At 46.9% G+C, this 14387-nt stretch overlaps 1 protein-coding gene across 2 annotated transcripts in view; it reads right to left on the bottom strand.

The window, feature by feature from the left end:
• fez2b (fasciculation and elongation protein zeta 2b) overlaps positions 1 to 13765 on the bottom strand; it is a 50398-nt gene extending 36633 nt beyond the window's left edge. For both annotated transcript variants that reach the window (XR_013789469.1, XM_079531967.1), the window contains exons 1-4: positions 13247 to 13765; positions 8535 to 8643; positions 6852 to 6971; positions 1873 to 2005 (exon numbers count right to left, since the gene is read on the bottom strand). Coding sequence is in view for 1 of the 2 variants with exons in the window: in XM_079531967.1 (XP_079388093.1) it covers positions 1873 to 2005; positions 6852 to 6971; positions 8535 to 8643; positions 13247 to 13638 (754 nt within the window). In the remaining variant the exon portion in view is untranslated. The remainder of the gene's footprint in view (positions 1 to 1872; positions 2006 to 6851; positions 6972 to 8534; positions 8644 to 13246) is intronic.
• Positions 13766 to 14387: the final 622 nt, after the last annotated feature.

Genomic DNA, 14387 nt, shown 5'->3' with positions numbered 1-14387 from the left:
CATAGCCTAACTGTGTACTATGTTCCGTTCCCATGGCCTTCATAGCCTACCTGTGTACTATGTTCCATTCCCTAGTTTACCATGGCCTTCATAGCCTAACTGTGTACTATGTTCCATTCCCTAGTTTACCATGGCCTTCATAGCCTACCTGTGTACTATGTTCCATTCCCATGGCCTTCATAGCCTACCTGTGTACTATGTTCCGTTCCCGTGGCCTTCATAGCCTAACTGTGTACTATGTTCCATTCCCATGGCCTTCATAGCCTAACTGTGTACTATGTTCCGTTCCCGTGGCCTTCATAGCCTAACTGTGTACTATGTTCCATTCCCATGGCCTTCATAGCCTAACTGTGTACTATGTTCCGTTCCCGTGGCCTTCATAGCCTAACTGTGTACTATGTTCCATTCCCATGGCCTTCATAGCCTAACTGTGTACTATGTTCCGTTCCCGTGGCCTTCATAGCCTAACTGTGTACTATGTTCCATTCCCATGGCCTTCATAGCCTAACTGTGTACTATGTTCCATTCCCATGGCCTTCATAGCCTAACTGTGTACTATGTTCCGTTCCCGTGGCCTTCATAGCCTAACTGTGTACTATGTTCCATTCCCATGGCCTTCATAGCCTAACTGTGTACTATGTTCCGTTCCCGTGGCCTTCATAGCCTAACTGTGTACTATGTTCCATTCCCATGGCCTTCATAGCCTAACTGTGTACTATGTTCCGTTCCCGTGGCCTTCATAGCCTAACTGTGTACTATGTTCCGTTCCCGTGGCCTTCATAGCCTAACTGTGTACTATGTTCCGTTCCCGTGGCCTTCATAGCCTAACTGTGTACTATGTTCCGTTCCCGTGGCCTTCATAGCCTAACTGTGTACTATGTTCCGTTCCCATGGCCTTCATAGCCTAACTGTGTACTATGTTCCGTTCCCATGGCCTTCATAGCCTACCTGTGTACTATGTTCCATTCCTTGCCTTTTGATATATTGTTCTGTTCTGACATTTTTTATATAATGCTTTTCCTTCCTTTTATCTTTTGCTTTCATTTATCTTCCTCTTCTTTTAGCCTCCATGTATGTTTTTATGCTCTGTGATGTGAAGCACTTTGGTTCCACCTCGGTCGCTGGAAATGTGCTAAAAAAAAAATGTATCCCACGATTTTGTAACCCATTTTTCACCCCTGTGTCAATTATCTAATGTGATCCTGGGCTCTACACACCCTCCGCCAACCTGGGGAGAGCAACGGACTTGAACTCATACTTCCTTCATGCCTGAGTGTCCAAGTTGCTCCTTTACACCTGACAGGGGGGAGTTTCCCTGGTTGGACGTAGCGCGTGGAAGGAACCAGTTCCTTCCACGCGCTACCAGTTCCTTTCCCCTCCATCAGGGGATGGACACTAGGGGACACGAGGAGAACATGTGAGGGTACCTACCCTAGGGGACACGGGGAGAACATGTGAGGGTACCTACCCTAGGGGACACGGGGAGAACATGTGAGGGTACCTACCCTAGGGGGACACGGGGAGAACATGTGAGTGCGCCTACCCTAGGGGGACACGAGGAGAACATGTGAGGGTACCTACCCTAGGGGGACACGGGGAGAACATGTGAGGGTACCTACCCTAGGGGACACGGGGAGAACATGTGAGGGTACCTACCCTAGGGGGACACGGGGAGAACATGTGAGGGCGCCTACCCTAGGGGACACGGGGAGAACATGTGAGGGTACCTACCCTAGGGGGACACGGGGAGAACATGTGAGGGTACCTACCCTAGGGGACACGGGGAGAACATGCAAACTCCACACAGAAAAAAAAAAGACTTTTGATTTGTGACGCGCACACACACACACACACACACAGCGGTGTACTCACGGTCCTCGTAGCTGGTGTTGGACCCGGAGCGTTTGAGGTCCTGGGACACGAGGGACAGGTCAGACTGAGACGGGCTGTCATCGTCCTCTGGGTCTGGAGACTGTTGCATCATCTCCTCGATCTCCTCAATCACCTACAGGAGACGCACACGCACGCACGCACACGCACACACACACACACGCGCCAACACGCACGCACACACACGCCAGCACACACACACACACACACACACACACACACACACACACACACACACACACACACACACACACACACACACACACACACACACACACACACACACACACACACACACACACACACACACACACACACACACACACACACACACACACACGCACACGCACACGCACACACGCACACACGCACACACACACACACACACACGCCAACACGCACGCACATGCACACACGCACACACGCCAACACACACACACACGCCAACACACGCCAACACACACACACACACACACACACACACACACACACACACACACACACACACACACACACACACACACACACACAGGCGTATCATTTCTGAGTCGGGCCTCAACAGAACCCTGTAGTGATCCCTGTAGTGAACCCTGTAGTGAACCCTGTAGTGAACCCTGTAGTGAACCCTGTAGTGAACCCTGTAGTGAACCCTGTAGTGAACCCTGTAGTGAACCCTGTAGTGAACCCTGTAGTGAACCCTGTAGTGATCCCTGTAGTGAACCCTGTAGTGAACCCTGTAGTGAACCCTGTAGTGAACCCTGTAGTGAACCCTGTAGTGATCCCTGTAGTGAACCCTGTAGTGAACCCTGTAGTGAACCCTGTAGTGAACCCTGTAGTGATCCCTGTAGTGAACCCTGTAGTGAACCCTGTAGTGAACCCTGTAGTGAACCCTGTAGTGAACCCTGTAGTGAACCCTGTAGTGAACCCTGTAGTGATCCCTGTAGTGAACCCTGTAGTGAACCCTGTAGTGATCCCTGTAGTGAACCCTGTAGTGAACCCTGTAGTGAACCCTGTAGTGAACCCTGTAGTGATCCCTGTAGTGAACCCTGTAGTGATCCCTGTAGTGATCCCTGTAGTGAACCCTGTAGTGAACCCTGTAGTGAACCCTGTAGTGATCCCTGTAGTGATCCCTGTAGTGATCCCTGTAGTGAACCCTGTAGTGAACCCTGTAGTGAACCCTGTAGTGATCCCTGTAGTGAACCCTGTAGTGAACCCTGTAGTGATCCCTGTAGTGAACCCTGTAGTGATCCCTGTAGTGAACCCTGTAGTGAACCCTGTAGTGAACCCTGTAGTGAACCCTGTAGTGAACCCTGTAGTGAACCCTGTAGTGAACCCTATAGTGAACCCTGTAGTGAACCCTGTAGTGAACCCTGTAGTGAACCCTGTAGTGAACCCTGTAGTGAACCCTGTAGTGCAGCACAGCTCCTTAACCCATTTAGTCCTGAGGACGATTCTACAAATGTCTTCTAAATCCTGACAGTTTTCTGGAAAAAACCCCATGTTTCTATGTTTCTATGCCAGTGTTTCTATGTTTCTATGTTTCTATGTTTCTATGCCAGTGTTTCTATGTTTCTATGTTTCTATGTTTCTATGTTTCTATGCCAGTGTTTCTATGTTTCTATGTTTCTATGCTTCTATGTTTCTATGCCAGTGTTTCTATGTTTCTATGTTTCTATGTTTCTATGCCAGTGTTTCTATGTTTCTATGTTTCTATGCCAGTGTTTCTATGTTTCTATGTTTCTATGCCAGTGTTTCTATGTTTCTATGTTTCTATGTTTCTATGTTTCTATGCCAGTGTTTCTATGTTTCTATGTTTCTATGCCAGTGTTTCTATGTTTCTATGTTTCTATGTTTCTATGCCAGTGGTTCTCAAACATCCCCCATCTGAAAATATGTTGTTCCAGGGACTAACCCAAAAGATATCCCTTACCCTAAAGACAATCTAATAACCGCGTGGCGTCTCTGTATAAAGATATCCCTTACCCTAAAGACAATCTAATAACCGCGTGGCGTCTCTGTATAAAGATATCCCTTACCCTAAAGACAATCTAATAACCGCGTGGCGTCTCTGTATAAAGATATCCCTTACCCTAAAGACAATCTAATAACCGCGTGGCGTCTCTGTATAAAGATATCCCTTACCCTAAAGACAATCTAATAACGCGTGGCGTCTCTGTATAAAGATATCCCTTACCCTAAAGACAATCTAATAACGCGTGGCGTCTCTGTATAAAGATATCCTTTACCCTAAAGACAATCTAATAACGCGTGGCGTCTCTGTATAAAGATATCCCTTACCCTAAAGACAATCTAATAACGCGTGGCGTCTCTGTATAAAGATATCCTTTACCCTAAAGACAATCTAATAACGCGTGGCGTCTCTGTATAAAGATATCCCTTACCCTAAAGACAATCTAATAACGCGTGGCGTCTCTGTATAAAGATATCCCTTACCCTAAAGACAATCTAATAACGCGTGGCGTCTCTGTATAAAGATATCCTTTACCCTAAAGACAATCTAATAACGCGTGGCGTCTCTGTATAAAGATATCCCTTACCCTAAAGACAATCTAATAACGCGTGGCGTCTCTGTATAAAGATATCCCTTACCCTAAAGACAATCTAATAACGCGTGGCGTCTCTGTATAAAGATATCCCTTACCCTAAAGACAATCTAATAACGCGTGGCGTCTCTGTATAAAGATATCCCTTACCCTAAAGACAATCTAATAACGCGTGGCGTCTCTGTATAAAGATATCCCTTACCCTAAAGACAATCTAATAACGCGTGGCGTCTCTGTATAAAGATATCCCTTACCCTAAAGACAATCTAATAACGCGTGGCGTCTCTGTATAAAGATATCCCTTACCCTAAAGACAATCTAATAACGCGTGGCGTCTCTGGCTAAACCGTTGCTGTGGGCAGTAAGTCACTCCTCCATGCAGTGTTTCACACCAATACTGATCACAGCAGCAAAACCATAGACTGTCAAAATGGGTTCCTAAAAAGCCTGTTTTGCAGCGATTTCAAATCCACCCATCTATCTACATCCTGTCTATAGTGTGTACCAACATCTCCTGGAGGGGGCGTCAACATGTGTCACGTGGTAGCGGCCGCCATACTTGTTGGCTTGTCTGGTTTGTTTACATTGAGCGACTATCCGGTGTGCTTGTATACGTTCTTTTTAAAACTGACCTCACAATGGTGCAGACTTGCTCAGTAAATAAGTGCCACAGCAGGTCACGTCGAGGGAATGAGCCAGAAAACGGAATTAGATTTCCAGCATGGAGACAGCACCAAGGAACCCAGATTGTCGAGTTTACAAAAAGACGTAGAATGGCTTGGATCTCGGCTGTACGGCGCACGGGCGCAGAGACATAACGTTCAACAAAGTATCTAAGCACAGCCGTGTTTGTTCACAACATTTTCCTTGTCCTTGTAATGTATTTGGGCCCGACGTTCTTATATCCATCCTGGTGTTGGTTCACTATGTTGTCGCCAAGAACGAGCTCAATATTTACAAAAACATACCACCGTCACTCTATTCTGAGTGATGTGGGCTAGAATTGAATGCCCACGAGAGGGCCGTCCCTAGCTTTTCAGACGCCGCCCCCCCTCTTGGTGACGTACACGTTTTCACACGCTATAGGGGAACCTTTTCTAACAGACATGCTGTTTAGAAGAACTCAGTTCGACACTGGTTTGGAGGTCGTTCCACCCTTGTGTCCAGGGTCTGTGACGGTGACCGAGGCAGCGGTGGCCGAACGGTTTGCGGAGCGGTCTTGATACCGGAAGGTCGCCAGTTCGAATCCCCGGACCGGCACGTTAAAATTACCACCGCTGAAGTGCCCTTGAGCAAGGCATTGAACCCCAACCATGAAATGTTCTATGAGCAGGGCGTGGCTGTAAACAAGCATCTCGAGCTTAGTCCACTTACCCTGGGTAAACAAAGAACTTTGCTTTGCTTTGACCTCTGACCTGCAGCTTTGGTTTCTCACCTCCTCCACGGTGAAGAGCAACTCGTTGTGTGTGTGTGTGTGTGTGTGTGTGTGTGTGTGTGTGTGTGTGTGTGTGTGTGTGTGACGGGCTGCAACGATTAATCGATGAATCGTAATCGAATCGATTATTCAATTAGTTGTCAACTAATTTAGTAATCGATGAATCGAATCGGCAACTAATCACTAGAGTTCTTTGCAATTTATCATAGGTTATTTCCCATTTAACCATATTTTTCCAGTGTTAAGTGTAACTAAACTAAAGAGTGATCCATCTCTCTTCCCTTACAATCTGATGATAGTTGCACAGTAGCGACTGCAAAGCAAAATATGACACATAACGAGTATAGTATCAAGAACAAAACATATGGCTTGAATATTTATTTTTAAATGACCTATTTGAGTTCAGAAGAGTACTGTTCCTCCTAGACCGACACATGTGTAGCTATTCTTTAATCAAATGTATGCAGTCAGAATAAGCCTAAAGACACCATGAGTTGCTTTAATTAATTTAAAGTATTTTTTATCTTTGTCTTTCAGCAGCTAATCAAATGTATTTTTGAATGAATTATCTTTGCTAGTTAGAACAGGTCTAAAATAACCTACGATATATTTTTAACCCATTCTGGGCGGGAACCCCTTTTGGTGTTTTACCCCCTCAGGCCGGGAACCCATTTTTGGGTTCTGTACAGTATGTACAGTATGTACAGTATGTACAGTATCCAAAAGGTCAGGCTTTAGAAGGCCTCAGGCCTAAATGGGTTAAGGTGATATAGCTAAATAGGTGTCGTAATCGGATTAATCGATGAATCGTTTAAATAATCGGGCGATTAATCGATTATGAAAATAATAGTTGCAGCCCGCGTGCGTGCGTGGCTGCGTGTGTGCGTGCGTGGCTGCGTGCGTGCATGGCTGCGTGCGTGCATGGCTGCGTGCGTGCATGGCTGCGTGCGTGAGTGCCTCACCTGCTCTGCGGTGAACAGCGGCTCGTCGTTGCTCACACAGGACACGATGATGGAGTGCATGTCCATCTGCTCCCTCAGGTCCTCGTCATCAGACAGGTCCAGAGACTGATCCTCCACAGTCTGTCCCACCAGGGGGACGGGACGGGACGGGACGGGACAGTGTTGTAAATCAGTGGTTCCCAAACTTTTTCTTGACCCCCAAATCAACATTTATTAGGCCACTGACCCCCCATTTGAAAACATATGCCAGTGACCCCGATAAGGGAGGATTTTTGGACCCCCCCAGTTTCACACGCATTACGCTACGGACCCCCGATTTAATGTCATTTCTATCTCTGGTACCCCAATTTATATTGTGAAAACCACTTTTAAATGGAACCAAATGGACCCGTTAGGGTCCATTTGGTTCCATTTGTACACTCAGAGTTACAGAGTTACAGACCCATAAGGGTCCATTTGATTCCTAACTATCTCTAATTGAGCTAGGTACCCCCTGGAACTCCCTCAAGTACCCCCAGGGTTTACCCCACGATTTTTTGTAACCCATCTTTTCACCCCAGTGTGAATGATCTATTCTAATGTAATCCTGGGCACTACTCTCCCTCTGCCAACCTGGGGAGAGCAGCGGACTGACCTCGTGTAGCAGGAATATAAGATATACAAGACCAACGTTCCCTCACATGCCATGTTATTTATTTGTGTGTTGATTTCGTCGACTGATACTATGACGAAAAACGTCCGTCGACTACCTTTTTTCACTGACGAAAACGAAATGGAAACTAAGCTATGATGACTAAGACTAAATATATTGACAATTTCGTCACACATAAAAACTAGACTAAAATGTTAGGAAGGGACTAGTGGACAAGAGATCCACTAGGAAGGGACTAGTGGACAAGGGACTAGTGGAGGGACTAGTGGACAAGAGGTCCAGTATAAGGGACTAGTGGACAAGAGATCCAGTATAAGGGACTAGTGGACAAGAGGTCCAGTATAAGGGACTAGTGGACAAGAGATCCAGTATAAGTCAGATCGGTGTAAGATCAGCCATTACGACGGCATCAAGGCCCGCTAAAATATACATTTTAGTCGACTAAATCAACTGTAGATTTAGTCGACTAAAATCTAATGATATTTAGTCGACTAAAACGACAAGAAACTAAATAAATATTCCAGGTGATATTGTTGCTCCCATGATTTATTGCAATTTGTATTAAGTGTGCTTTAATGTTCATTTACTTTTCTATAGAACACTGTTTCTATAGAACACTGTTTCTATAGAACACTGTTTAGCCAGTTTGAATTAATTCATTTCAAGTGTGTTGGTATTGTATTTGCAATGTGAACGTTTTGATCCTGTATTTATTATTTCTCCTATCATTTTTATCCAATGATTTTGCAACCCATTTTTTTCACCCAGTGTCAATTATCTCATGTAATCCTGGGCGCTACACTTCCTCTGCCAACCTGGGGGGGGCAGCGGACTGACCTCATGCTTCCTTCTATGCATGAGGAGTCCAAGCTGCTTCTTTTCACCTGACAGGGGGGAGTTTCAACCGGCCGGACGTAGCGCGTGGAAGGAACACGTTATTCCGACCAGTTCCTTTCCCCTCCATCAGGTGTGTGTGTGTGTGTGTGTGTGTGTGTGTGTGTGTGTGTGTGTGTGTGTGTGTGTGCGTGTACCTCGTGCCTCCTCAGCTGCAGCACATCGAGGGTTAAGGTGCGTGTGTGCGAGGTCTTCCAGTCCACCGGCATCACGTTGCCATAGTTATCGGTCAGCGCGTTCCACACCCTGGGGAGAGACGCAAGACACGGAACGGAGTGAGGAGGGACGGAAGACACGGAACAGAGTGAGGAGGGACGGAAGACACGGAACAGAGTGAGGAGGGACGGAAGACACGGAACGGAGTGAGGAGGGACGGAAGACACGGAACGGAGTGAGGAGGGACGGAAGACACGGAACAGAGTGAGGAGGGACGGAAGACACGGAACGGAGTGAGGAGGGACGCAAGACACGGAACAGAGTGAGGAGGGGCGCAAGACACGGAACGGAGTGAGGAGGGACGGAAGACACGGAACAGAGTGAGGAGAGACGGAAGACACGGAACGGAGCACAGGTTGAAAAGATATGCCAGGGACGTCCATGAGAGAAGGTTTCACGGCTCTAGCAGTGATTGTCAATTGTTAATTTCAAGGACCCACATTTTGACATGCATTTAATGGCATTTCTATCTCTGGGACCCCCAATTTATGTTGTAAAATCTATGTTAATTTAGAGTTACAGTTCATTTGGTTCCAAACTATCATTTGGCTGGGGACCCCCTGGAACTCCCTCAAGGACCCCTGGGGGTCCCCGGACCCCACTGTGAGAACCACTGGCGCAGATGTCAGATGATCAGTGGTTTAAACAGGGGGTTAAGACCGAGATGCACAGGAGCAGAGAGAGACACAGGAACTGACACTGTGGGAGAGCATTTCCTCTCCGACTCTTATCAGTGTGACACAGCGTTTGATAGTTCCTCCTTCACCCCCGTTAGGCCTGTCACTCACAATGATTACATCATCGACTGATCGCCCATTATTGGAGATGATCGCAACTATGTTGTTGAAGAAATGTCCATACATAATACGGAGATCTACAAGCTTACTAATGTAAATGTCCATACATAATACGGAGATCTACAAGCTTACTAATGTAAATGTCCATACATAATACGGATATCTACAAGCTTACTAATGTAAATGTCCATACATAATACGGAGATCTACAAGCTTACTAATGTAAATGTCCATACATAATACGGAGATCTACAAGCTTACTTTTGTAAAAAAAGAAAAAAAAGAAAATTGGAAATAAAATAAATGTTTTTAGTATTACTGCTTAACGCTGTTACCCCATTTAGACCTGAGGACGATTCTACAAATGTCTTCTAAATCCAATGTTTCTATCCGGGACCCCTTCCGGGACCCCTTCCGGGACCCCCAGAAATACCTGTATTTGCCGGCCAACCCCCATCTGAAAATATGTAATAATTAGCAGACATGGCAACAGTGGATGTAAAGGCTTATAATTAGCAGACATGGCAACAGTGGATGTAAAGGCTTATAATTAGCAGACATGGTAACAGTGGATGTAAAGGCTTATAATTAGCAGACATGGCAACAGTGGATGTAAAGGCTTATAATTAGCAGACATGGCAACAGTGGATGTAAAGGCTTATAATTAGCAGACATGGCAACAGTGGATGTAAAGGCTTATAATTAGCAGACATGGCAACAGTGGATGTAAAGGCTTATAATTAGCAGACATGGTAACAGTGGATGTAAAGGCTTATAATTAGCAGACATGGCAACAGTGGATGTAAAGGCTTATAATTAGCAGACATGGTAACAGTGGATGTAAAGGCGTATAATTAGCAGACATGGTAACAGTGGATGTAAAGGCTTATAATTAGCAGACATGGTAACAGTGGATGTAAAGGCTTATAATTAGCAGACATGGCAACAGTGGATGTAAAGGCTTATAATTAGCAGACATGGTAACAGTGGATGTAAAGGTGCTGTGAGTCCATGTGTCAAAATGACTCTGCATCGTCACACACACACTTTATATAACGTCCACATTTGTGGAGATTTCTCCCCGAGGTGCTCGTGCACAGTTTGAGGGAGATGTTTCTAAGTAGGGCAAAAGGCTGGCGCACGCGCACACGCACACGCACACGCACGCACACACACACACACACACACTAGCAGTTGCTCCCTTGTTGGACAGAGGACTCATTAGTGAAGCCAGGCAGGTCATTGTGAAACAGGCAGGCAGGCAGGCAGGCAGGCCCAAACCGCACCAATGATTCGCCACGCAACTCCTTGCAACCAAACGGTTGCGACTAGTTGCATTATTGCACATAACCGTTATCCCCAATGGCATTGGTATGGTTTGTGTTGTTGCAAGGAGTTGGTGTGGTTTGGGCCATGCGTGTGCACACACACACACACACACACACACACACACACACACACACACACACACACACACACACACACACACACACACACACTAGACTAACTACACGTTTTTCAAGTAAACTTAGGATTTAGAACAGTTGGTTCTCAAAAACAGCAAGTATGCACGCAAGCTCACAGCGTGTCACCAGATCTGCTATTTATTTTGCAAAGTTTAAAAAATATATCTTGAAAGTATCTTTTTTAAATTTTGAAAATGTTTGAATATAGCATATACTGTGCATTACATTCACCCATTCACAGACCTTTACATAGATTGTGCATTACATTCACCCATTCACACACATTCACAGACCTTTACATAGATTGTGCATTACATTCACCCATTCACACACATTCACACACGGATGGTGGCGGAAACCATGCAAGGCACCAACCAGCACATCAGGAGCAATCAGGGGTTCAGAGTCTTGCTCAAGGACACACTAACTCTGGGGGAGCCCACGGGGGATCGAACCTTACGGTTACCATCCAGCCACTCTACCGCTGAGCCACCGCCGCCCCCAACTGACTGTGGTTCACTCCCTTCCATGTGTTTCTGTGGCAGACAACAAGCTCTCGTCTCTCTCTCTGCACTCGTGGAACGTTGACTCCAGTCCAGTTGGAACACGAGTCCGGTCCGGTCCTGTACAGACCTGCTCAAGCCAAGGGAAGTGGAATGTTTGTACAACACTGATTGATCTCAGTAGGATGCTAACAGCTAGCAGGTACAGATACCAAGGACAGGGCACTGATGTCACACACTGCACTAGGGGCTGCTAACAGCTAGCTCACTGGCTAGCAGGTACAGATACCAAGGACAGGCCACTGATGTCACACACTGCACTAGGGGCTGCTAACCAGAGCATTAGAGCTATGGACCAAGAGCATTAGAGCTATGGACCAGTAGCATTAGAGCTATGGACCAGAGCATTAGAGCTATTTCCCTTTTTACCTCCTTTGATAAATTGTTCTGTTCTTTGGCTATATGGAAGTGTCTATTTGTACGTCTCTAAATGTTATGATGAATTTAACAAGGTGGACCCTCTTGTAAACAAGTGTGTCCACTCACAGTTAAGTCTTTGTATTGAGTTGGAAATGTACTATTCTGCAAACGTTTCAATTATTTCTCCAATTAAATATAGCTGTGGCAAAACCTCCATCATGTGACTACAGTAGGAGGAGCCCGTGAGGTCATCATGTGATTGATTGATTGATTGAAATATTTATTAACAGTTTGCATAATTACAGTACATTTCAAGCACAAACTCAATACAAAGACTGTTAACTGTGAGTGGACGACCCAATTAAGCATTACACTTGTTTACAAGAGGGTCCACCTTGTTCAATTCATCAAAACATTTAGAGACGTACAAATAGACACTTCTATATAGACAAAGAACAGAACAGGAATTCATCACAGAGGTAAAAAGGGAAAATAAACATATACAGTGAGTTATTAAAGATATTCAAGTTCGAATAAACAAACAAACCAGTGAGTCTGTGGAGCACTTCCGCTACGTGGTCGCTTGGCTGTGACGTCACGGTCGCATCCCGTGCGTTCTTTTTAGAGTAGCCCATAGAGTTAGCCTCCTGTAATGCTAACGTCGCTAACTTAGGTTCAAAGTTAAACCTTCACCCCTCCAGCCTCAGTCAGTCTATCAAAGCAGTGCTTTTCTCACACATTTACATGTCGCGGACCCCCCATGGCCGCGGACCCCCCATCTGAAGAGATTCCATGCCAGGGACCCCCTAATACAACAGAATATTTAATGTCAACACAACATCTCGTCAAGGTTTTGGTCAACAGTGTCTCAACCGATCAATATCCAAAACAAAACAAAACACACGTCTACATGTTCCTCGTGTTGCTGAGGACCCCCGTGGGCCCCACGGACCCCCGTGGGACCCACGGACCCCCTGGTGGACCCCACGGACCCCCACGTTAAGCACAAAGTTAGCACTAAAGTCACAACATACAGATTTGTGAACAGTCTGTGACTATCAAAAACTAAACGTATTCTAAAACTGTTCCTCGTGTTGCTGGGGACCCCCGTGGACCCCAACGGACCCCCTGGCCCCAACGGACCACCTGGCGAGCCCCGCGGACCCCCAGTTCAAGGCAACAAAGTGTCTAAAATTAAGACTCTCACAATAAGTTAAAAGTCACAACAAACAACAAACACCAACAGCCACTCGGACAGAGTCACAGGACACGTAGCCTCTTTCTAAGGGGTCCCCGAAAGGGGCTACGGCCGGGCCGGGGGACCCCCGGAGAACCAGACCCCCTCCCCTCCTGCCTGTGGACCCCCCGGGGCCCCTGGCGGGCCCCACGGACCCCCCACTGTAAGCACAAAGTGTCTAAATGAAGTCACAACAACCACCCAACCTACCCGTCGTGTCTGAGGAGCCCGTCCTCCGTGAAGGGCTGGACCGGCGCCATGCTGTCCGTGGCGGCGCCGTAGTCCCCGAAGCACGCTCCCAGCTGCCGGTCGAAGCCCTGGACCAGCTCCTCCATGGACCTGAAGCTGTGGTCCTGGTCCTCCATGGACCTGAAGCTGTGGTCCTGGTCCTCACAGGACGACATGAAGCTGTGGTCCTCCTCCTCCTCCTCCTGGTCCGAAGAGGCGTCCTCGTCGTCCGGCGGCGCCGCCGGAGGAGGGTCTCTGGCCGCGGCGTGGTGGTTGGAGTTGAGCCGGTCCTCGTCCTCCGAGTCCTCTTCCGACGGCTTGAACTCGTTGAAGTCCTGCCAGTCCTCGTCGAAGTGGGCCAGCGGAGCCGCCATGTCTGTCTGTCTGTCTGACCGCCGGGCTAAAAGGGAAGGAAGGAACGGGTTCGGACCGCCAGGGACCCACAGGACAGGACAGGGGGTTGGCAGCCTGTTCTCCCCCCGCAGACGGTGCTCTGTTCTGGGGCTGACACAACCTAGAGGAGTCGGTCCGAATGACTGACTGACTGGAGGAGGAGGAGGAGGCTGGGGAAACCCTGGACTGGATCCGACGGGGCTGGAGGAGGCTGTGAAACTGTGGACTGGATTTCACAGTCCGGGCTGTGAAAACCAAACCTGGAGTGGATCAGGTGCGGAGGTGGAGCGGAGGAGGAGGCTCAGGTGAAACTGTGGACTGAAATCTCTTAGACCAGACAGGGGTTCCCAAACTGCGACGGCGCGTGCAGCCCTTGTGGTGCGCGAGCGCCCTCTATAGGGGGTGCGTGACATGACATTTTTGACTATATATAGTTGTGTATATTCGTATACGTCTTTAAATGTTTTGATGAATTGAAAATGGTGGGCCCTATTGTAAACATGTGTAATGCTTTATGGTGTCGTCCACTCACAGTTAACAGTTTTTGTATTGAGTTGTACTTGAAATGTACTGTAATTCTGCAAACTGTTAATAAATAAATCAATCAATCAATCAAAAAAGGGTAATGGGCGGTTTTATGGTGTTTCTTAGGGATATACACGCCCAATATTATGTTATTATATTATGGTGTTTCTTAGGGATATACACGCCCAATATTATGTTATTATAT

Source organism: Electrona antarctica (genome assembly GCF_951216825.1).
Source record: "Electrona antarctica genome assembly, contig: scaffold_103, whole genome shotgun sequence".
In the NCBI taxonomy this organism is placed as follows: Eukaryota; Metazoa; Chordata; class Actinopteri; order Myctophiformes; family Myctophidae; genus Electrona; species Electrona antarctica.
This window is presented reverse-complemented; position numbering and strand designations above follow the sequence as displayed.